At 45.4% G+C, this 22,779-nt stretch overlaps 4 protein-coding genes across 15 annotated transcripts in view; 1 reads left to right on the forward strand and 3 right to left on the reverse strand.

Moving 5' to 3' along the window:
- UNKL (unk like zinc finger) overlaps window positions 1-5,665 on the reverse strand; it is a 60,730-nt gene extending 55,065 nt beyond the window's left edge. For 2 of the 11 annotated variants that reach the window (XM_037385620.1, XM_037385618.1), the window contains exons 1-2: window positions 3,934-4,293; window positions 1,962-2,171 (exon numbers count right to left, since the gene is read on the reverse strand). In XM_037385620.1, coding sequence (XP_037241517.1) covers window positions 1,962-2,171; window positions 3,934-4,013 — 290 coding nt within the window. In that variant the 5' untranslated portion in view covers window positions 4,014-4,293. The other 9 variants (XM_037385619.1, XM_037385624.1, XM_037385621.1 and 6 more) reach the window with 9 other exon arrangements.
- Window positions 5,666-5,763: 98 nt separating this feature from the next.
- C4H16orf91 (chromosome 4 C16orf91 homolog) lies at window positions 5,764-6,651 on the reverse strand. Its single transcript, XM_037385638.1, has 2 exons — window positions 6,611-6,651; window positions 5,764-6,543 (listed from the first exon to the last, which is right to left on the reverse strand). Exons 1-2 carry the CDS (start codon window positions 6,634-6,636, stop codon window positions 6,183-6,185), a joined length of 387 nt encoding a protein of 128 aa, XP_037241535.1. The 5' UTR covers window positions 6,637-6,651; the 3' UTR covers window positions 5,764-6,182.
- Window positions 6,652-7,984: 1,333 nt separating this feature from the next.
- GNPTG (N-acetylglucosamine-1-phosphate transferase subunit gamma) lies at window positions 7,985-17,875 on the reverse strand. Of its 2 annotated transcripts, XM_037385634.1 has the most exons (11): window positions 17,764-17,875; window positions 17,630-17,684; window positions 16,944-17,011; window positions 14,833-14,887; window positions 14,649-14,732; window positions 13,480-13,573; window positions 11,819-11,933; window positions 11,153-11,235; window positions 10,751-10,879; window positions 9,338-9,419; window positions 7,985-8,293 (listed from the first exon to the last, which is right to left on the reverse strand). In XM_037385634.1, the coding sequence occupies exons 1-11, from the start codon at window positions 17,807-17,809 to the stop codon at window positions 8,169-8,171; spliced, it is 936 nt and encodes a 311-aa protein (XP_037241531.1). In that variant the 5' UTR covers window positions 17,810-17,875; the 3' UTR covers window positions 7,985-8,168. The 2 variants fall into 2 exon arrangements, with proteins under 2 accessions (XP_037241531.1, XP_037241530.1); XM_037385633.1 differs by lacking the exons at window positions 14,833-14,887; window positions 16,944-17,011.
- Window positions 17,852-22,444, forward strand: TSR3 (TSR3 ribosome maturation factor). Its single transcript, XM_037385632.1, has 7 exons — window positions 17,852-17,973; window positions 18,056-18,254; window positions 19,018-19,211; window positions 19,987-20,160; window positions 21,595-21,658; window positions 21,736-21,830; window positions 22,287-22,444. The coding sequence occupies exons 1-7, from the start codon at window positions 17,877-17,879 to the stop codon at window positions 22,361-22,363; spliced, it is 900 nt and encodes a 299-aa protein (XP_037241529.1). The 5' UTR covers window positions 17,852-17,876; the 3' UTR covers window positions 22,364-22,444.
- Window positions 22,445-22,779: the final 335 nt, after the last annotated feature.

Raw genomic sequence — 22,779 nt, forward strand, 5'->3', positions numbered from 1 at the left:
CTCTTCTCTTCCACTGTAACTTCAATCAGCTATCAACTCACAAGAGCTGACAGCCATTTCTAGCCACCAGTTCTCGGGATCAGAACTAAAACAAGGTCTCCACAGTTCAGCTGAAACTCTTCTCACAAATGTCTCTGATAATTTCACCTTATAACTGAGCCAAAGAAATCAGGCTCCATTTTCTCCGCTTGCATCTGTCTTCATTTTCTTAATTTACTGTCTGTTTTACTCAGTTTTCTCCCCTTGAAACACTGTTCTCCTTGTTTATGGGAATTCAGTTACCTTTACACTTTCCTCTCAATCCCTCCTGGAGCTTTATCTTCCACCTTCAACATCCTTTTATGCCTCTGGTGAGGGGTCTTACAGGACTCCAGCCTCAGTCCCTGCTCTTACTCTTCTACGTCTGGGCAATTTCACCTTAAAAAACAAACCTGAAAACTACCACCCCTTTGCTGATAGCTCCTAAACCTACTGATTTAATTCAAACTGTAAGCACAACAGACTAAACCAGAGGTATGAATCCCACTACTGGTCTTACTTCTGCCAAGTCCTCTGCACTTCCATTATACCAGACAATACAACCACCCTGTTTGTCATTTAGGCTTCTAACCATTAGGCTCCTAACCTTCAGCAGCTGGTGGGGACAACTCTTCCAATCCAATTGCAGGAAAAAGGTTTCCATCTCACATCTCAGTTATTGAAATATTTTCTCTTACTACTTGCTTCTAACAATTCAATCTTGTCCAGCTAATACCCTTTTAAAACATGGCTTCCTTTTTTCTCCTTTAGAATCAGTATCTATCACTCAGTCATGAAAGGTCAATTTTTGTTGCCAACCAATCCATGACATACAAAAGCATCCATTATCCTCATCTGTTGATTTTCAAAGAACTGCCCACACTGCCCCAGGATGGGCAGGAATGCTTTACAAACACCTGAAAAGGTAACTAAATTGTTCTCTTTTAAATCATCCCTCAGAGTCATTTTTTGCTGTTTATATCACTTAAGCTTGGTACTCAAAATTGTCATGCTGCCCAGTGCATTTTTGTTGTTTACCTTCCCTTATCTTTGTTCAGTTTCTGAAGCCTCTGGGAAAAATCCACTTTTTTCTTCTGTTACTACAGCCTGTAACACAAAAGATACCTGATCTGGGACAAGTGCTGCTCTGCAATATAGTAACCAAAATAATTAATCTTCAATGTTTAAAACAGGTAACTAGCAGAAACTACATACTTCCTGGCTGTTCTCCTGCATATTTTTTTGTCAGAAGTCCTTCCTTGCTTCCATCAGTGCAGATGAAGCTCCTCTGACATGACCACAACACGCCCAGTCCCTCTCCGTATGCCTGCTAACCATACCATCTGCTCATTTCCATCTCTGTAAAACTTCTACCCCTCCCCAAGTTTACTGAAGACCCTCTGTAGGCCTCACCTAGAAGAGACACATGTACATGGAAATGCACACAGACAGGCTAGCCATACAACTATCAGCAAACTCCTTTGCTTGTTCTCACTAGAAGTATCATGAAACAGTCATTCTCCTCCACTACCCATCATTCTTCAGAAAACTTACATAAGTTTAAAATCTTGAAACCACCTCTATACAGTACAATTTGCACCTAGCTGTCAAGAGAAAAAGGAAGCACAACTGAAAAAAAGAAAAAAAAGCAACAATACTAGCACAAAAGTGCAGGAACAATACTAGCAGAACACTACTTTCTTGTGTTATGCTTTAAAGATCATCAAAACACAAAATCATACTTCTAACTCTATGATAGCCTAAAGAATACATGCTTATATAAAAATGTATGTGCCAAAAATTGAGAAATCACTTATAGAAATGTGTTTTCCAATAAACTGCAGCAGGATTCTATTGATCATTTTCACTAAGGAGAAATTAGCATTTTTCCTTAATGTCATTGATAATACTATAAACACCTAGGACTGAAAGAAATCACTTACTCATCTCCATCTGGGCAGATTCCTGTAGTCTCATCATATTTTGTACAATAAACATCTGGACTGTAGTTAAAAGTCCCATCACGCCTTCGTATAGGTCTACGACGACGCTGATTTAGGAAATGCCAATGAAAACAGGTAAATGGTCTGTGCTGGGTACACTTGTGCTGCAAAAATAGGGGGCACTGCTCTGTCCTAAATTCCTTTAGATACCTAAAAAAATTAAACTGTGTTACAAGTTTATCTTATTGGAGGCACATTTTTACAGTATTAACAGGGCACTTGACAATTCAGCGCACACAGCCCATGAAAAATTGTACGACTGTACCTGCATACAGTTTTAGCTCCTATGCACAATTTACTATTTAGCTGTTGAATACAAGTGACTTTATTTTTTATGACAGATGCATTACTAATAAAATACAGTGGAACGCCTGGCAAATTATACTATGTTTTGTAACTAAAGTCAAATATATACATTAATTTAAAAAGCACAGTATTGAGAATATTGTCCTAGTAACCACCCAACAGAGATTATAAATCCAACAAGTTACGTGAATGACCATTCCTATTGCTTGCTACCACACCAAATAGTCCTACAAAGGCTATTTTAGCTAAACACCGCATCTAATTTAAACATTAGTCCTTAATCACAACATTCCCAGAATGTGGACAAGCTATATAAAAGGCTAGATGGTCAAAAGAGCTTTATGAAGGTTATGACCAAGGGCCAAGAGAGAACTTCAGCAAACTTGCTTTAGCAACTGTGACATTTGTGCTGGGACAGTCTGTGGTCTTTGACTAGTGAGACCACCCCTCGCCAGCAGCATGCAGGGCGCAGAGGCTGCTGAGGAAGGCTGGTACTTCTTTCCACAGGCTATGGACATCATACCAGGTGGACACTGCTGCAGCATGTGTCAAAGGACATAAACCAGCATCTCCCCTGCCTCAGTTTATATGTCTATTAGCCAATTAGCAAGTTCATTACATTGCTAAATTCATGGAGTATTTGCAAAAGAAGGGCAATACTGGAGCTCTGCAGAACTTTAGAGCTCACAGAGGTTTCTAATAGGACACGGAACGTGTGACAGGCTGCAGGGGAGCTAAGGGTGCAGGCAAAGGGAAGGACTTTAAAGAATAAAGTGCACATTTTTGTTCTCAGGTGCTGAAAGTGGCACACAGGGGATGTAATTACACAGAGTTGTGGAGCACATCTGAGTTTGGAGAAGAATTTCTGAATTATCCAGGACAGTAGGGAGGGGAAAAAAGTATCAATAATACAGTATAAAATTTTTGGCCGTTAAGGGCTGCAGGAGGGGCTGTAGCAGTGTCTGGGTAAGTGGCTGCGTTCTAGTGCGGGAAACCTGGCACTACAGAAGTGACGACAAGGCGGTGCGAGCGAATGGATGCCACAGTTCCGTGATAAATTATTCTGCATTTGCGGGGAGCACACGGTCCTGCAGGAGAGGGGCTGTCACCAGTGCTGGGGGGCGGCAGGGACCCTACAGAGCGTGTCAGAAGGCGGAGGGGCGGCAGGGGATGGCGAGCGCACAGGGCTGTCTTTCCGCACGGGGGGCGCCGCAAAAATTACCGCGGCAGCGTCCCGCGGCCTGGGGGTGAGGCTGGCGCCGAGACGGGCCGTGCAGCACCCGGCGGAGGCGGAACGACCCCTGTCACGGCGCGGGGAAGGCGGTCCCCGGACGCCGCGGGGGACAGCGCGGGCCGCAGGCGCGGAACCGGCCGCAGGCGCGCTGCAGCCAGCCGAGCCCGGGCCCTCCGCCTGGCCGGGCCGGAGCGCGCCTTCCTTCCCGCGGCGGGGGCGGCCCGGAGCCCCCGCACGGAGCCGCTGGCGCAGGAGGCCGCGCGGAGCAGGCCTGGCACACGGACGGGCCCTCAGACCGGGCCCTGCGGCACCCCACCCCCCGCATGGCGCCGGTTCTCGGGGTGCAGGGCGTCGCCGAGACGCGGTACCTACGTATAATGTGTCGGCTGCTCGGTCTGCGGGGACCCGCCGGCCCAGCCGCCCCGCGACACTGCTTTCGAAACCGACGGCATCTTCCCCGTCGGTCAGCACGGCGCAGGCGCGGACCCGGCCCGCCCCGGCAGCAGCGCGCGAGCCGCACGACACAGGCCCCGGGCCCCCCCGCTCCGGGGCTCCGGCACGGCCGCCCCTACCCGCGGGGCTCCTCCGTACCCCCTGTCCCGGCCAGAAGCGGGACCGCACGGCGTGGCCCCTCCAAGGCCTGAGGGTGGTGGTGGTGAGGTGTCAGTGTGTCTGGGGGGTCAGCGCGCGGAGCTGCCCCCTGCCCTGTAACGAGACGCCGCAGACAAACCGTTTGCGAGTTTCCAGCACCTTACAAGCAAGGGACGACGAGAGCAGTTCCGCAGGCGGGGGCTCTTCATTAACCGCCTGTCACGGCCTCTCAAGGGCAGCTCCAGCCCCTCCGGCAAGGCGGGAACAGCGGCTCCGGGCGGCGGCTCTGCCGGGCCGTCACCGCATCCCGGGGCCGCTCCGCCGCCCGCCGGCCGCCCCCCGCTCGCAGCGCGCTGCAAGCGCCGAATCCCAGGGAATCACGCACCGTGCGGCAGCGCCCGCCCAGCGGCGACCACTCGCCGGCCACCATCCGGGGCAGCGGATAGAATGCTTAGAAATAACTAGATTAACAGGATATGGAAAACTTAGAATAATTAAAACTCTCATTGTGTGTACAAAAAGGAGTTTCATAGTGTGACTTGGCAAATGAGGCGAGGAGCTTCACAGTATGACTTTGCAAATTAGGCCCGGTCCTGGGGCCCTCTGTACTGATAAGGTGAACCTGGGATGCTCTGTGTGCCGATAAGACGACACCGGTATGCGAACATCAGTACCTTGAGATAGGAAAACTGGACCTGTCCTGTTTTATGGTTTGAAAAAAACCTCAAGACACGACTGAGTCTGCGCGAAGAGCGAAGGTGAAAAGTTCCGAGCGAGGCGGACTCCTAAGCCTTCATCCACAACGACCTCCGCGAGCACCACCAGGAGACAGTGCGCAAACGCAAATGGGAGGAAACTTATGTTAATGACTTCTCGGTAGACTAATTATCCTAATCCAACCTATTCTCGGGCATCTATTGAATATGTATGAGTGTATACTTTAAATAACACCTGCACAAAGAAGTCGGGGCAGCAGGTACTTTTGGAATTATCCACCCTGATGCCCGCCGGTGAATTACACATGCCTGCTTTATAACCTATCCTGAGTTATAGGGTTTAATTCCACACGTCACAGCCGCAGGTGCCCTGCGGCAAGGTGGGGAGCCACAGAGGTGTGCGCTAGGTCAGCTCCTGCAGCTCCGGCCTGCAGCGATAGAGCTGCCGTGCATGGTTTCTTCGTTTTTGTGGGGCGTTTTGTCTTTCGGCCAAATTTGGGAATTTTAATGGCACAGAGTTTTGCATTTTTACACTTGAAAATTCAGAGTAAGAAAAAAAATGCCTCTACCTTTGAAGGGGACGAAATCGTATTAGTAGCTTTGAGTCTTCCTCTCCAAGAAGTCTCAAGTGTCCAAGTCTGAATATATATGAATCTGTACAAACAATTCCATACTAGATTGTTCAGCAAAACCAGGGGTTTCTTCCCCAGTGCGGTGCAAGCCAATTGCTTTGATTCCCTTCAAGAACCTCTGCCAACAATGACCACCTCAATCAGCCATGCCTAAAAACTTCAGTCCAGAAAGCAATCACTCATGAACAAGAAGGGGTTGAAGGTGGCAATTTCTACGTTATTTAGTAGAATTAAAAAATAATAATAATCAGGACACAAAAGAATCCTGTATTAATGAATCATACATTTACAGTTGTCTTCAATATAAGCTGAACAGACTCTGTGCCTCGCAACATGTCAAATGAAGGTCACCCTCAGTGGCAATTTTACAGGCTTACAGCTTTCATAGTTTAATACACCGTGCATCTAAGAGACACGATCCATGGAAAAGAGATGGGTTGTATGAAACGTATCTTCAAAGGCACGTTGATGTGCAGCAGTACATCCCGCTCATCCCCACCGTGCAACGCACGAGGAAGCTACTCCTGGCGCTGCCAGTGTGAATCGCTGCGTTAGGGCCAGCACCGAACGCGGTACCGGCAGGGCTGGCGCCTGCGAGCCAAGGCGGCGGGCGGGCTGGCAGCGCGGAGGGCAACGGCAGCCACCGCCCGGCAGCACCGGCACCGCGGCCGCGCTCCCGCCCTCACTGCCCCCCCCGCGGCTGCGGGGCTGCGTCGCTCTCTCGGGCCACGTCCAGCGGCTCCGCGCTCTGACCGGAGAAAATCGCTTCCAGCCGCTGGTCGATCTCGGTTTCCTCCCTGAGCGCGCACCAGAGCAGCAGCGCGGAGCCCAGCAGGCTGAGCGGCAGCACCTTCACCCACGGCCGCTCGTGGTCGCTCCCCATGGACCGGCTGACGCTCCACACCCGCGGGCTGGCCTTGCTGGCAGAGAAGGGGATGGCCCCCCCGCCCTCCGCCTCCGCGCCCTCCGCCTCCGCGCCCTCCGGGTCCCGCCGCCGCGCCAGCCACCGCCGGGGGTCCGGCAGGCGCAGGGGCCGCCGCACCCTGCAAAGACACACGGGTCAGAGCGCGGAGCGGCGGCCGCCACCCCGGCCCCACGCCCCCACCTCACCGCCAGCGGCCAAGCGCCCAGCTCATGGCGGCCGCCGGCCGCCACCGCAGCCGGAACCGGAGGTGACGGCAGCAGCGGGGTCACACGGCGGGCGGCCTGCCTGGACCGGCGCGGGGAGGCCTGCCTGGGCCGGCGGGGATGGTGTGTGGGGGGGTGTGTGTGTGTGTGTGCGCGGCCTGGGCCGGGGGGGGGGGGGGAGGGGGGTGGGTGCGGCCTCCCTGGGCCGGCGCGGGGGGTGGGTGGGTGAGGAAAGTCCCGGGCCGGTGTGGGTGGTGGGGACGGGGGCGCCTGCCCGGGAGGGGGGGTGGGCAGCCGAGGCGCTCGGAGGCCGCACGAGCCTGCCACGGGAGGAGGCAGAACGACGGGAGCGGCGCTCGGCCTCCGCCAACCCCGGCAGTCACCTCTCCGCAGCCTGTGCTGACAGGGTCCATTTTATTCCGTACTACACACAGGCATTGCTGTGCATTCCCGTACCGCGTCTGTTCAGTCCGGTGTTCCCACAGCACCTTTCAACAGGCCCCGCACAACTTCTGCTCCCCAGAGATGACAGCAGCCTCTGACACAGGTGGAGCCCTGTGTTATGCACCGTGGTGGCTGAAAACATTCCTTTTTCTGCTCAGGTCTGCACAGAAAACATTTTAGCCTACAGGCAAAGCATTATGTTCTGAATATCGTACTTACCACGTTTCATACAACTTCCTACAGCGTTGGTCCTGAACTATTTTGTATTTTTATCACCTGCTACCATGCTCGATCAAAGTAAGTAACACATCTGGGACCGGAGACACAGGATCTGTAAACCAGTGCCCAACGCCAGCCTTGGCAAAGAAGGTTTACATATGTCGTCAGAAACCAGCCAGCTGTTCTCAGTAATGGCGAGCCCTTGTGATAAACGCAGTCGTAATTCATGTCAAAAATAGAATGTATTGTGGTAAGTGTAATTGTTCTACCCTGTGTAAATCTGGGACCTGTATCGCAGTCGTGGTGAGTGGGCGCGTGTGGTTCTCCTTTAAGACAATGTGATGGCTCCCCCTTCCCCTGAGGCAATCGCTGCTGGAAAAGCCCGCCGAGGGAGATAAGGAAAGCGAAACCATGGCAGGGAAGGCCCGAAACCATGGCAGGGAAGGCCCGCCGAAGGAGGCCAAGACCTTGAGATTTGGAAAAGCGCGCCAAAGGAGAGCCAGTAGGAGGAGAAGGCGTACCCTAACGGCACGGTGGGGAGAGGGCAGGACGAACATCGGCGAGAAGGGATTGGTCAAGATCCGGGCATAAAAGATGCTGCTTTTAGGACTCAGGTGTGCGTGTGGTGGAACTAATTGAGTTCTCCGCGCACCCAGCGCTTTTTTGCTTATTGTTTCTCAACCTAAATTGATCGAATCCAAAATAAAATAGTTTTAATTGTTATCGTTTATAACACCCTCAACACTGTCACCTTCCCTTGGCTTTGGGGCAGAAACTCAAGCATATTTGCAGAAGGTAAATCATCTTGGTGACACGATAAACACACTCAACTTGCTTGACATTCCGTATGAACTTGCTGTTTACTGCTCAACTTTCTTCATACTGTGTCATTCCAAACTCCTGTATCACCGTGCAGGTGCTCGTCATCCTTTGAGCCATTAAGAACAGTTGTCACTGCAGTTGCCAGCTTGTGACTTCCATGTTCAACACTGGTATTTTCAGCTGTAATATTTAAAGACATCAGTTATTTCCGCTTTTAAACACCATAACATCTTTGTCACAGAATTCACTAAATAGTTTTGAAATAGGTCATCTATGGTAAGCTGTGAATTCTGGTTTTGATTATACAGTTCTAATCTGCAATAATTAAAATGAACTACCAAACAGGCAGAAATACTGTGCAAATTACATAGTTAATAGTTTAAACATGCAGATAAAATGTTTTACAAAAATGCTAATATGATGAGTTTTCCCTAGAGAAGAAAGTCACCAATTTTAAAAAACAAAGTTAGTTTCTCAAAACAAAAAGATAAAAATAAATATGTCAGTAATTTTAAGTTAATTTAATTAGTTCTAAGTTTCACTGTTCTCTTGAGGTGCCAATTCTGAACATGAAAAGTGTAAATATATATATTCAGGGAAATTAAATCCCCCTTAGACAAACAGCTCATGTAATAACGGGCATGATGGGCTGGAAGGGGGGTAGGGATGGATGGGATAAAAAAGCCCAACCCAACAACAAAAGCAAGAACAATTTGTCTGGAATCAATCCAGATACAGCACCGAACAGTCTTTCCTTCTAAAAACTGCATATGATATGGTGCTTACCTAACAGAATCAGAGAGAAAAAAAACAGTGACTAAGAAAGATAAAACCAATCCAAACAAACACAGAGACCATTTCAAGTGTTCTTGAGGAAGTCAGGGCTTGTGGTTGACTATGCAGAAAGTGGAGTTACTTAAAACATGCTGATGTGCTACAAATGCTGTAACACCAACTTCCTTTGGCACCTTAAATACCGCAGATGAACTTCACTTAAAACAGCAGACAAAACTTCCCAATAAAGCTGAAACAGATTTCCTGGGGACAAAACAAGTCCTCTTGAGCTGGAATCAAGACCTTAAGTATTTATTAAAAAATATGTCTACTGAATTTTACCTCCATATATGACAGGTCATTTAATCCTTGCTGTAACTGAAAACAGTATTTGGGTATTCACATTCTGAATAGGCAATAAAGAAAAAGAACGATACCAAAAAAACTCACCAGAATTTCCTTTGTATGCAATACCGTGCTGATTTAATAAATCTTTAAGTTTTTTTATTTCTTTAGAAAGTAGCTTGTATTCCTAAGAAAGAAAATAATTTTAAAATGGTCTCCCAGTCTCCAAATGCAACCATAAAATGGGGGTTTATAAAAAACAATGGGACTGACCACTGCTGTTACAGCTTTTGACTTAAAAAAATCTTAAAAAGAAACTGCTTATTCCAAGAACAAGGTGCAAATTGTATAAAAAGATAGATTTCTATGTTGCCAAAACAGGAGCCAGCTTTTCCCAAGCCTTCAGGTGCTTTCTGTAATAATTTTTGATCTATCCTCTAACTAGCATTTTATCGTAGCACAAAATTGTTTTCATTAGTTTGCTACAGGACCAGCCTTATTTTATTTTGTATCGTAATGCTACAGTCTGGAAACTCGTCCCCTCTTCAGCTCTTGACCTACTAAGAGACCCAAACCACACACGAAATCTTGAAGAAGCCCTGATTTTTTATTGTGTTTTGGTTTTCACACGAATCAAGAAAGAGCTAAAGATTAACTTAAGATTCTGTGGTTACCACAATGGCCAACTTCATGTCAATTAAGCTATGATGAAGCCAGAAAAAAGATAATAAATACTGTATTGTTAACTATACTGTAAAAGAAATAGGTGAATATTCCAGCTCCTATTAGAACATCAAAATGGTGATCTTTATATAACTATACTCAGGTTAACCACAGTTTATCTGGTTATATTCAGGAATTACTACATGATGTTTTGCATTTGCTATGTTTTCAAATAAAATGACAGCAGTTTCTTTTCTGCATTACGATGAATTAATTCCCTTCCATGCTCTTTTTTTGATGTTCAGCTTGCTGTCTTTCAGGCTGAGCACACCTTCTACCTCCATCTTCCTCATTTCAATTCTGTTGAAACAGAAGTACTGTTCACACACATGAAAGTCATTCAGAAATGGACACAGCATAGATCATTCTGCCTTTGCTCATGGAACAGCTGGTGCTTTCTGACACAAGTCTGGGTAATTACCCACAGAGAGGAGTGTCAACATTCCCAAGGCTGGTTACACATTTATCTTCATTAGTAATTCTTTCATACTGCCAGACTGATATTCCCTAGCAAGAGTACTTACAGGGTGTTCATATCCCAAGCACCTAAACTAATTCCTACACAACCCCCATTACTGGGGGCAATCAGTTGTGCTGGTTTGGTTTTGACTTAAGAGTTAAAGATATCGAATCGCTCTGTATGCAGACTGTTACATATTGAAATCAGAAAACATAATCCCATGAACAGATTTCAGCTGAATCCGAAGAGTATTTATATAATGCTGTCACACTGATACTGTCATACAGTAAAAAGATGGCAATTTAATTCCATATTGTAAAAACTAGGCTCTATACCTTACTGCACTTCTCCACTGTTTCAAATTCCAGACTTGTTTTCTTACTGTGTTTCTCAACTTCCTTTTCTTCTGTTGCTTTTAGAAGTCCTGCTTCCTCAAAAATCTCTTTCAGTATTTTTTTGTATCCCTAAAAAAGAAAATTTCCAGAAGACAATAATAGTCAGTGCACCTGACCCTCATCTCCACCTGTACTTTGCACTGGCCAGTCCAACTTCTCAAGCTTCACTGTAGAAAACATTACAATTACCAGTTGATATAGCAGTTACAAAGCATAAAAAATACTATTTGCCAGCTGCAGAATAAACACATCCACTCCAAAAAGAGAAACTGCAGAAGCCAGGTTTGGCTATTTGACAGTAATTGTTCTTTACCAAAAAGAGGTGGGAAAAAAGTAACAAACCTGGTCAGTTACTAGTTCATCATACAGAAGCTGCTCTGCTTCATCCCACTTCCTTTGCAGTGCTTCAGTCAGAGTTGGATAAACTAAAAAATGGAACTCAAACCGTGTAAAAATCAGCAGCTGTCCTGCATTAGTTACGTGTTCCTTTAGTAGCATGCAAGCATGTTTGTCTTAAGAACTCCGTATTTTCTGTACAGTACATTGTCTCTACTGCTGCCAAGAGTTGGGGCTAAGCTTAAATTCTGCTTCACATATTTAAAGTCTCTGGATAATGCCACTGACCAAAATTTTTTCTCTTATTTCCAGCTAGAAGGCCTCGTATTTCTTTGTTGAATGTCATTCTAACTGAGCTTGCCCTTTTCGTAATGTAAGTAATTGAGCAGATAGTACAGGGCTGATTCCTATGACCAGTCCAAGTTAAAAAAAAAAACAACCAACCACCAAATCAGTCACAGGATCTATACTAGCAATGACAATTTATTTGAGAAATACCTATATGTTATCTCATATATCCCAATCATATAATTGGGATTTAAAATACACTTCATATTATGCTACATTTAATACTCATTTATATGAAGTTACAGCCTCAAAGAACCTAAAAAATAACTCTTAGGTTGGCATAACATGCCAGCTGCTCCACACAAATAATTTTCTTAATCTTACCTAAAAGAGAGTGAGGATGGCACACAAGAGGAGTCTCAAATGTCAGAGAGTAAACACAAGTACTCGGCTCAGACACATAAGCCAATTTATTGCTCTTTCCGCAAACAAGGTGAACCTAAACATGAGTAAAAACAAAGATGAGCAAAGCATCTCCATGTGAAACAGGACCAGCATTGACAGATCAGTTTGCCATCTTTCAATGCTAGCAGATGCACCTCTGTACATACTGTCATGTCAAAGTTTCCAGTGCTGCTATCCACAGAAAAAGAATCATAGCAAGCACATCTGCAAATTATTTTGTCAAATGTGAAAACTGCTTCCCTTAATGGGAAATGATCCCCTCACCCACCATTGCTCCTTGGAGTCCAAAGCACTGTATTTCCAGCAAGAATAAAAGTAAAAAGGAGGGTGAATAGGACACCCTTTATTTAGAACCTCATCTGACACAAGCACAATTCACTTAAGTTTTAGTTCTGACCATTGTGCTAAATAAAGAGAACAATAAACATCTAGCCTGCAGAAATTTGCTTTCATCTCTCAACTTCGAGCACCAGTATTTTCTGTCTGTTCAAAACTAAATGCCAGTGAAAGATATGGATCACAGTATCAAAGGTCATACAAGACTATTAATTCTTTCTGCAGCCCCTATGGGAGATAAAGACGTTAACAAGGCACCTCCATTACAGTATTTTCACCTTGGCCAAGAAATTCTGTCCCTTATCCCATCTTCATATTAGTTATTACTCCAACTATATATATCCCTCTCTCTAAAGTATTGTATTGTCACTCATCATAGTAATAGCTAAGCATCTTCTACACGAAAAGAGGCCTGTTGTGAACTATACGGTATCTTTAACTTCTTCTCTATAGCAATCTATGTCACCAGCGAATGTGAAGTTTAATACATTATACTTGTAAAACTGTATCACACACTGAAATGGGAGATGGAAAAACATTAATGAATAGAAGGATAAAGGATGTGTGCAAATCATGTGCCACACATTGGGCAAGTCTCAGCCAGCCTTCCTTACCCTTATAGATAAATAGTAACTTGGCACAGAGACTGTTAGAATGTGAAAAGAAACATTTTAACCACTCCACAAAGCAAGAATTTTTACTTCTGCTTTAAAATGTACTCACACCAGAATCTGCTTCTCTTTGAGTTGGTTCCTCTGTCACTCCCATATATTCAATTCCTTCCCGATTCTCTTTGCATGCCCTCTGCTCTTGTTTTAACACCTTACCTAACTCCTCAGCATGCTGCTGTTAACTGGCTAATTCTTCTCCCTGGATGTTCCTAGCACAATAGGCTGGCATCTTGAATTCAACAAATAGCTCTGTTTCTTTATTTTTCCTGACACAAACTACAAAGCACTCTATGTTTCCACAGTAGTGACAATACCAGAAAAGAATACTCTATCAAAGAAAAAAAAAAAGTTAAAAGTAACTAGTGAGAATACACATAAGTAAACACCTTCAAAACGTTATCCTGATTTTAGCTTCCCTCTTCTATTCATTCACCTAGCTCCTACAGAAATTCATCTTTATATCATATCTTGAATTATGACTTCTTCAAGGTAGGAATGTTTCAGTCTGTAAAGTGTCACGAGTGTGTGTAGAGAGTCATGCTGTCTGAATTAGCATCATCTAGGTTATTGTACCTTTGTCTGTCTGCTCTTAGTTTCACATGAGTCTCCTTCCCTCATCCACATTCCAACAAATGTGTTGTTCTCAATTTCCCATTCATGCCAGATTCTGAAAAAATAGGACACCATTTTATTTTAAGTAAGTGGAAAGAAAAAGGTGAACACTCAGGAAGAAAAACAGGAATACCCTTATATCATGTTCAATTTAATTGTATATACTTCACTTTCATTGTCTTAGTATTCCCATTTCTTACAGCCAAGACCTTATAAACAGCGTAGTATGGAATCCAGGCTGCTGTATAGGGCAGGCGCATCAACATTACTTTGAGAGCACAGTTTTGGATCAGCTTTCAGTTTGCAAACCTTCTGCACTTACAAATCCATGTTTAAATCCAGTAAGGTAACAGTTTATAGATCAATCCCACCATTAATTCCATGATGCCAAGTACCCTGTGGAACTCTGCAGGATTTTTAGTGCTGGTGAGAGCACCCACAAAAACTAGTCTCTACTTCTGCTAGTCCTAAAGCCAACGATAATCTCAGCGTCTTGGTGTACCTTTTCCTCTCATTAATTATCTCATTAATGAGATTATTAACGAATTATTGTGCATAGGCAGGGGGGGAAAAAGAGACATCTATATACAAAACAGTTGGAAAGGCAGTAATTTTAAAGCAGTTCTCTGGTTTATAATATAATTACATTTACTTTAGGTCTTATGATTTGGATACTCTGGTGTCTTTGAATACTTTGGGATACTTCTTAGGGTCTACACCGAGTCTTTTATTACCTTTTATTTAATAAGTTTAACACAACCACTAGGCGTAAAGCACTCATTTCATTTTGTAAGGTTATATTCAACTCAAAGTGAAAATAGTGAACAGACATGAAATTTTGGTTAGTATAAGCTGTAGTTAAACATTACTGAATTTCTCACATGGGCATATCACAACTGCAGTTGGCGCTGGTTATGTATCAGCCTCCAGCTAAAACAGGAGTTTAGTATTTATCAACAAAAAAATTTGAATTTTTCAAGACGTGGTATTTTTACGCATAATGACTTGGGAAATACAATGAACTAAGCTGACAGATAAAAGAAAAATAATTTTAAAACTGCTTCCTTTTTGACAATCTATAAAAGTCTGCTAACAACACAGGTAAAATTTAAAAGGTCTAAAAGCCTCACCCCAAAATCCCACTATAGGCATTCCATCGAAAAGTCTGCTCATGCTGAGTGACATTATGGAAAGGACAAAACTCATACTTGTACCTTGAAATAAAAAGAAAAAAAGAAGTGTTTCAGACTGAAACAAAAAAATAGTTAATTGCTAATAAATATATAGAATCAAATTTTCAAATCCATTACTCACGTAGATTCCACAAAACTGAAACACTTGCCAGCAAGCCTAAAGAGATGTGCAGGGCCTAAAAACACCACAAAATGACATCAAGGAAAAATAATTTTTTAATTAAATTTAAGCGACTCTGCATCTTTAACATTTTTCATCTTCAATACTCAGTGAAATAGATAAGCCTCTTTCTACAACATAAATAAGAAACCTGTATACAAACAAATAGGAGGAGGCCAGATGCATAAGAGGAATCAACAGTGCAAATCTCGCCAAAATCTAACATTGAAATCACTAGGACTCTTGTTTGGAAGCTGTCTGTCCCCAAAGTCATCCAAACTCCTCAAGTTTATACTAGTAAAGCTCAGAATGTCAACAGTGCTGTGTATTTAAGTTCCACTGAGATTCCTGAAATAGATACTCCTTTTCACAGTTAGACTTCACAGTCTCATCCAGTTAGTATTCAACAAGATAAACCTTGTACCATCAGACGGGTCAGCAGTTACAATTCTACTTTTGTAGAATGAACCACTCCAACCTTGCTGTAGAAGGAATCTAAGACAGGTGACTTGTCATTCAAAAAAGGGCCAGAAGTTCTGAGCCATGTGCTACAGGGGTATTTCAGTGTCCCTTGCTTAAGGTAACTTTGCATGGAGTGCAGTACTTGTAAGGAAAGAAGAAAAGAGACTACAAAGCAACTAAAATAAAACCCCACCCTGGATTCTAATTCCCCACTATTAGGACTGCCTATGTACTTCTTCCAAAGATCTAGACAAGGAATCCTACAAAGTAGAAGATCAGACCACCAGAGTCATGCCCTCTGGAATGCCCTAATCGCTGGGACACCAGCAGGTTCCTTCCCATGTCATTTGTATGACTGTATGATCTTGCATTTCAGTCTAGAGATTATCATAGGCTGGGCCAAAGGGTTTGCCCCTTCTACTGCTTGCAGTCTGTGCCTTAGAGATTAGGATGCTCTCCCCGCAGAGGAAGAAAAGCAAATCGGGATGTCCCTGAGGAATGCATTGAACTCTTGCCTCCATCATTTGGGCACGTGATCTGGAAGAGACATTATAGGAACTATTACCCCAACTGTCTTGTAGAAGAGAAGAACAAGTCAGGTTTCTGCGCTAAAGAAATAATTGTGCAAGACAGCATTCCACCTCCTAGATTCCAGTTCCATAGACACAATTTTTGGCTACACATAAGCTCCCACATGCAGGAAAGAAGGCTTTCCAGCATACTGTCCTAACTTTTTTCCTGCTATTTTTGGCATCTTTCCATTCAGCATTATAACTCTTACTAACCACATTTCTAACTATCTCACTTTTCACATGCAGAATTTCCACACTTGATTTGAATTTATAAATACATATGTATATATGCACATACATACATCTAAATAAATAAAAATATTTACAAAACATGACAGAACACATTAAGCATGACCACATTCAATGTCACCACACCAAAATGCATTTGCTGAACCTGAACAGGGTTTAAGTCTGTGCCTAAGGTTTGCTGAGAGACAAGAGTTATTTCCTTTTGCTTACTCTTTGCTGTCATTTATTTTTCTTTTAGTTTGCTTTCATTATTTTATCTACTCTCTCTATACATGGTCTAAAATATTTTAGATTCCTGTTTATTTTGGTAAAGGGCTGGACTGACATTGCAGCACCCAGGCTTTGAGTGTCAAACTGAGCTCCCACGACCTGTTCCAAGACCACTCAGGACTTTTTTTAAAAGCAGTTTGTGAGTACCAAGTACTATCAGATGACGGGATGGCTTTTATATGACAATTGCAAGGATGTCAGGATTGTTTCAAGAAGAAAGAAGTTTTTACTAAGGATCAGAAGGATCTGCGGCTGGCTCAGCATGTGCAGCGCAGGAGGTGTGGGTACCAGCGCAGCAGCAATCTGAACAGCACTGGGGCATGAACTCCGCAGAGGTTAATCTAGGTTTTAACATTTCAGAAGCACAATAAAACATATTTGCCCATGCTTATTTTCCATGACGCTCATAAAATGACAGGTGACATTCGTCTTTGCCCGCATGAAGTGCAGGCAGGCTGCTCTGCAAGGGGCCTTCACTAAAGGCCGGAATCGGGGGCAGCGGGTGACGCTGGCACGTACCTGACAGGGCGGACGGGGCCACCTTCGGCTGCAGCCGGCTGGGCTGGGGCAGGAACGGGTTGTTCAGCCTTGCGAGGGGGGAGGGGCACGGCCAGGGCCGAGTCACGCGTGCGCCCCCGCTCCGGAGCGCCCCGCGCAAACGGGGAACAGGGAGCAGAAGCGGGGTCCGGCAGCGGGGAGCGGGGTCCGGCAGCGGGGAGCGGGAGCGGGGAGCGGGGGCCGGCAGCGGGGAGCGGGGGCCGGCAGCGGGGGCCGAGCCCGGACGGGGTGCGGGGGCCGGCAGCGGGGTCCGGGAGCGGGGAGCGGGGGCCGGCAGCGGGGTCCGGCAGCGGGGAGCGGGGTCCGGCAGCGGGGAGCGGGGTCCGGCAGCGGGGAGCGGGGAGCGGGGTCCGGCAGCGGGGAGCGGGGAGCGGGGTCCGGCAGCGGGGTCCGGCAGCGGGGAGCGGGGTCCGGCAGCGGGGAGCGGGGAGCGGGGTCCCGCAGCGGGGAGCGGGGAGCGGGGTCCGGCAGCGGGGAGCGGGGGCGCGGGCCGGCAGCGGGGAGCGGGGTCCGGCAGCGGGGGCCGAGCCGGGACGGGGTGCGGGGGCCGGCAGCGGGGCTCGGGCCAGGACCGGGAGCGGCTGCGGGGCCGGGAGCAGCACAGGGACCCGGGGTTGGCGGGACAAGGCCGGCAGGTGGCCACGTACCCGAACGTGTTCGGCTCCTCCACGATCTTCATCTTCCCCGCCGAGGCGAAGGGACCTGCCGGGCAGAGAGCCGTTGGCGGCGGCGGGCGGCCGGTCCGGCCCCACCGCTGCCCCCCGCCCGCCCCCGCGCTCACCCAGCGCCGCGCCCAGCGCCGCCAGCAGCAGCCGGGCGGCCGCCATCGCCTCTTCCGCCGGTAGCGGAAGGGCGCGGGGCCACGGAGCGGCCGCTCCGCCCCGACACTGAGCTATGGAGCGCGGCCGGCGCGGGGTCCCCCGGCGGGGCAGGCGGAGCGGCGGCGGCGGCCTCCGCACCTTCGCGGCGGAAGCGGAGGCCGCGCTGAGAGGTGGGAGCGCGCTGCGGGACGGGCGGGGGGCCAGGGGCGGGCGGGCGGCCGCGGGGCGCTAACCCGCGCCTGCCGTTTGCAGCCTGCGTGGAGGGCCAGGCCGCGGCGGCGGAGCTCCCGTGCCCTCTTGCCATGTGGGAGCTCGGGCACTGCGACCCCAGGAAATGCACCGGGAGGAGGCTGGCGCGGAAAGGGCTGCTCCGCACCCTGCGGCTCCGCCAGCGGTTCCCGGGCCTCGTCCTCAGCCCCCTGGCCGCCCAGTGCGTCTCCCCGGCTGACAGGTAAGCCGCCGGCGGGGCGCAGGGCTCGCTCGCTGCCGCCACGGTGCCTTAGGGAGAATGTTTTGTGCTGCGATTCAGGGCCAGAACAGCGCTACGGCATAAACTTGACCTTCCTGTTACATTACACCGATGCATGAACATGAGAAGCACAGCCCTCCTATTAAACCAGGTTATCGTTTGTACACAAACTGGTACCAGGTGGAAAAAGTGCCTGTAGCTGCCGATGCGAAATCTGTGTGGTTTGTAGGTTAATCAGGGTCACGGCCCAACAGCTACTGCATCTTTTATGATTCCATGTGCAAGTTCTGAGTCTAGGCAACACAGTGCATGACCTAGAAAACTTACTTGTGCGAAATGCTGAGAATTTCCTTCAAACGTGCCAGCAGAATTTTTATAAAGGTGTATTTACTCAGAGAAAAGATTCGTCTTCAGAAGCTAGCAGAGAATGTAAATCCAGATTTTGGTGTACTTTTAAGAATGTGAATGTTTCTATTAACCACACTGTTGTCACATTTTTATACCTAGATTTTTTCACTTTCAGTTTGAAATGTATGGATAAACTTTTTTTGCCATATGCATGTCCACAGGAAAAGGATGTTATTCTTTCACGTTGCACCTCTATTTTATGAAAGATTTTTTGATTGACAAAGGGGAGGGGGGTTATATGTGAATTTGTTGCCAGTATAAAGTGCCAGTTGTAATTCTCACTTTACCAATACAATGATAAGATTTTTTTCAAATAAAGCAATGTTTCTTTTTCCAGGCATGTCGTGGCTCAGAGTGGAATTGCAGTCATAGATTGCTCATGGGCCAAATTAGAAGAAACTCCCTTTAATAAAATGAGAGGAAGTTACCTACGGCTGCTGCCTTACTTGTTGGCTGCAAATCCTGTGAACTATGGCCGGCCATGCAAGCTGTCCTGCGTGGAAGCTTTTGCTGCAGCTTTTTATATTGTTGGTAGGCTGTAATGTGTCTGGTGTGAAATGTGTTGCCAGCAATTCTTACATCCTTAATAGATCAGATGAGATGATCTGCGATAAAACGAACTGTAATGCTGTCCCACTGGCCATCACTTTGTTGAGTTGGGAATCACGTTGTCTAGCTTCCTTCCAAGCACTTCTGTCTGGCAGCATCAAGGTATCTGTGGGGTGTTCATGTCAGCTACTAAACAGGACACATAAACTGATGATTCTGGTTTAGTCAGGATGGCACTTAATGTTAGAAAAACTGTTTAAAAAACCTAGAGAAGACAGAGCATGAATCCCTGGGCCCCTTTGTCTTAATGGGAGGTAACAGCTGCCTGTTAATGGGGTGGGTTCTGGTTAAGAACAGAACCTTGCGGTGTGTTTCAGGCTCATCACAGAACTTTCTTGACAACTGGAGACATGCTGTAATGTACCGCAGACAAATCTTGTCTTCTGAAAATACCATATGTACAGCTGCTCTCTTACTGAAGGACTGTGGGAGCTAGAGCTTGAATCATTCATTACCTGTACAAAACATTTTTATATAACGCTCACTAAAAGACCTTTTCTTAGATTCAGGTAGGTATTTCACATTAAACTGAAATTTGAAAAGATTTTTGAAGAATCTGAATCCCCGAACACTGAAAAATACTGGCAAACATCTCTCTATTGTAGCAATACGTAGATATGTACTGAACTTAGAAATCTTTAAACTGAGTGAAATCTCGTACTGAAAAAAACACCTGATGATTTATTTTCTGTTTTAGGATTCCCAGACCTAGCCACCATTCTTCTAAGGAAATTTAAATGGGGTATGGCATTTATTGACTTAAACAAAAATCTCTTGGAAAAATATGCAGCCTGTCATTGTGAGGAAGAAGTGCTGAGAGTTGAACAGGATTTTTTAGCCAGTGTCCAAGAAACAAAAGACGAAGAAATAGGTAAGAAAACCCAGAGACACACCACATACATCCTCTTCCTAACTAGTTTCCTTACAATCTTTTCTGTTAATCTCATGAAACTATTGGCAAGGTAGAGATAAGAGTTTTGTTGATATGTGTTATTCTGTCTTTATACTGCGTATTCTTTTTATAAGCAAATTTGCCTATTTTTTTCAACTTAGAAAGATGAAAACAACTAAAGCAATTTAATGCATATAGTTGTGTATTCACAGCTGAGCTGTGGAGCAGCTACCCTGATTAAATTAAGGATATCGGAGTAAAAAGAAAACATGATTCTTCTTCATTTTATCTACAGATGTTAAAAGCAGATACAAGTAAAAAGACTAGTAATTTAGGTGGACTATAAGAGAAATACAGGGATACATCTGAGAGCAAGTTAGTTATACGTAAACCTAAGTAAGACCTTTAATGGACATGTTTATATAGTACCTAATCAAGATGTTTAAAGTCAGACCTGTAAAGATAATTAATGGCCTTTAATAAGTACCACAGTTTATTCCCAAATTCTTCTAGTAACTTCTTGATACCCCATTATTTCAGGTTGTATTCACAGGTGAGTGCTTGGTCTCATTCAAAACAGTACAAAACAAGCCAAATGGGATTATCAAAATATATGAAGAGAGATGCTCCTAATTAATGTTTTCCTTTCACAGTGGTTAAGTCCCACAAAAATAGGCCAGGGGATCACACTGCAAGGAGATGGTAGACAGCTTTTAGTTTCTCTGAACTTTGATCTCTTTGCCATGACGTGCTAGGCTGAATGGAATCACCCTGTTGTGTGGTGGAAGCACAACTAGTGTTACACTAATCTGAAGACAGTTCTTAAGGGGCAACGCTATTATACCAAGTAAAGCACGCTTCCACCCATGACCCTGTATTTTCAGGATGGACAGTAATACCAAAGCTATCATGCCTTATTTGACTTTTCCGAGGCAACAGTTCTCCCCAGCTCTATAAGCCAAGGTAAATCTAGCCCTGCCCTTACTCAGCAAGAGCTAAACCTGGACAGCTATACTTCACTTCTCCATAGATGCAAACTAACTACATAGCCCTTTTAGAAATAAGCCATTCTGAGAAAACCCATGTTTTCTTACCGAAAGATTCCAGAACCTCCATGTACACTCTCACTACCCGCAAAGAGCTACTGAACCCCAGGGAGGGTCGGGCAGCAGAAACAGGACGCAAAAAGCATGGGAAAGAGTGAAAAGACTAGAATGAGGGCAGGACTTGGCAGTTGTTTCTCACCTCGCTTGCTTTTGAACAAAACAGCTATGATAAACTTATCAGAAAGCTGAACCAGACTTCCTATGCCTTCCCCTCCCTGTCAATAATCTTCTCTTACAATGAAAATGAAGACAGGCCGTCAAAATATGCCTTCTTCATCAACGTGTGTGTTTTTCCTCCTTTTTCTAGATCCATTTGATGTTGACTCAGGAAAAGAATTTTCTAATCTGAACAGACCAATCAGTTCCCCAGGGTAATGGAATTTAATCTGAATACCGTTTTTTTTATTGTAAGTTGCTTTGCTTTTATAATGCTGAAAAATGTTTCCAGACTAGCACAAGGTAATGAAGAATCTGAGGAAGACAGCGTGAGCACTTCAGATGATGCCACTGAAAGCAGTGATGAGAGCAGTCCAGAAGATCATGGTACTGTAACATTGCTGCAACAACCACTAATAAATGAACTTGAAAGTGGAAAAAATCCCAACAACAAAATCTAAAACCAAACCAAACCACATAAATAAACACCTCCCCCCCCAAAAAAAAAAAATCCCCAAAAGTTGCAACATCTTGTATAAAAACTTTGTTTATAAATGGTTAAGTGGCTTGTTCACCTGTAACTTAGCAAATGCCTTCCTTTGGGTGAACCTTGGGCTGTATGTGGATTTATGGGCCTGTTTATACACATGAAGGCTTTAGGTTATTTAATTTTTAGTTCATGAAATGCTAATTACTATGTAAAGAGCCTGAAGCTTAGTTACAAGGTAAAAAAAAAAAAAAAAAGCCCTGTATTCTATTCAATGTCTGGAAAGTGTTTTACAGGGATTATTTTTACCTAATACTATATTAACTAACCCTTCTAACTTCTGGGTTATATTTCAGATGAGAAACCTGACCAAGTTACTGCCCTGTTCAGTGCCCCTGCCACAGAAGGTGCCTCTGACTTTTTGCAGCCTTGAACCTGCCATGTGTATTTCAACTACTTCATCTGGTTTAGGGTAAACTATCTAAGCTGAAAAGTAAAAAAATTATTCCTGGAATTGTTGTATCATCTCAGTATGTCTTTTCAGTAACTTCACTTGCTATTTTTTATTTACTCTGATAGATAGCCCTAAGCAATATACACTGTTTTAGCACTGTATATTCAGAACTGTACCATAAAATTTCAAGGTAACAGGTTCAGCAATGCTCCTTACTTGTAGTGGCACTCTGGCAAGTGGGAGATAAATATTTAAGGGCCAGACAACATGTGAGTCAGACTCTCATCAGCACTTGCATCTTAGTTCACTTTCCCATATACTGCCAGTTTGTGTATAGTGAAAGTGCAGCTGTTAGCAGTTATTTTCTGTACTTTTAAATTGAATGCTCTTTTTTG

The sequence above is a fragment of the Falco rusticolus genome, chromosome 4 (assembly GCF_015220075.1).
Source record: "Falco rusticolus isolate bFalRus1 chromosome 4, bFalRus1.pri, whole genome shotgun sequence".
Taxonomy (NCBI): domain Eukaryota; kingdom Metazoa; phylum Chordata; class Aves; order Falconiformes; family Falconidae; genus Falco; species Falco rusticolus.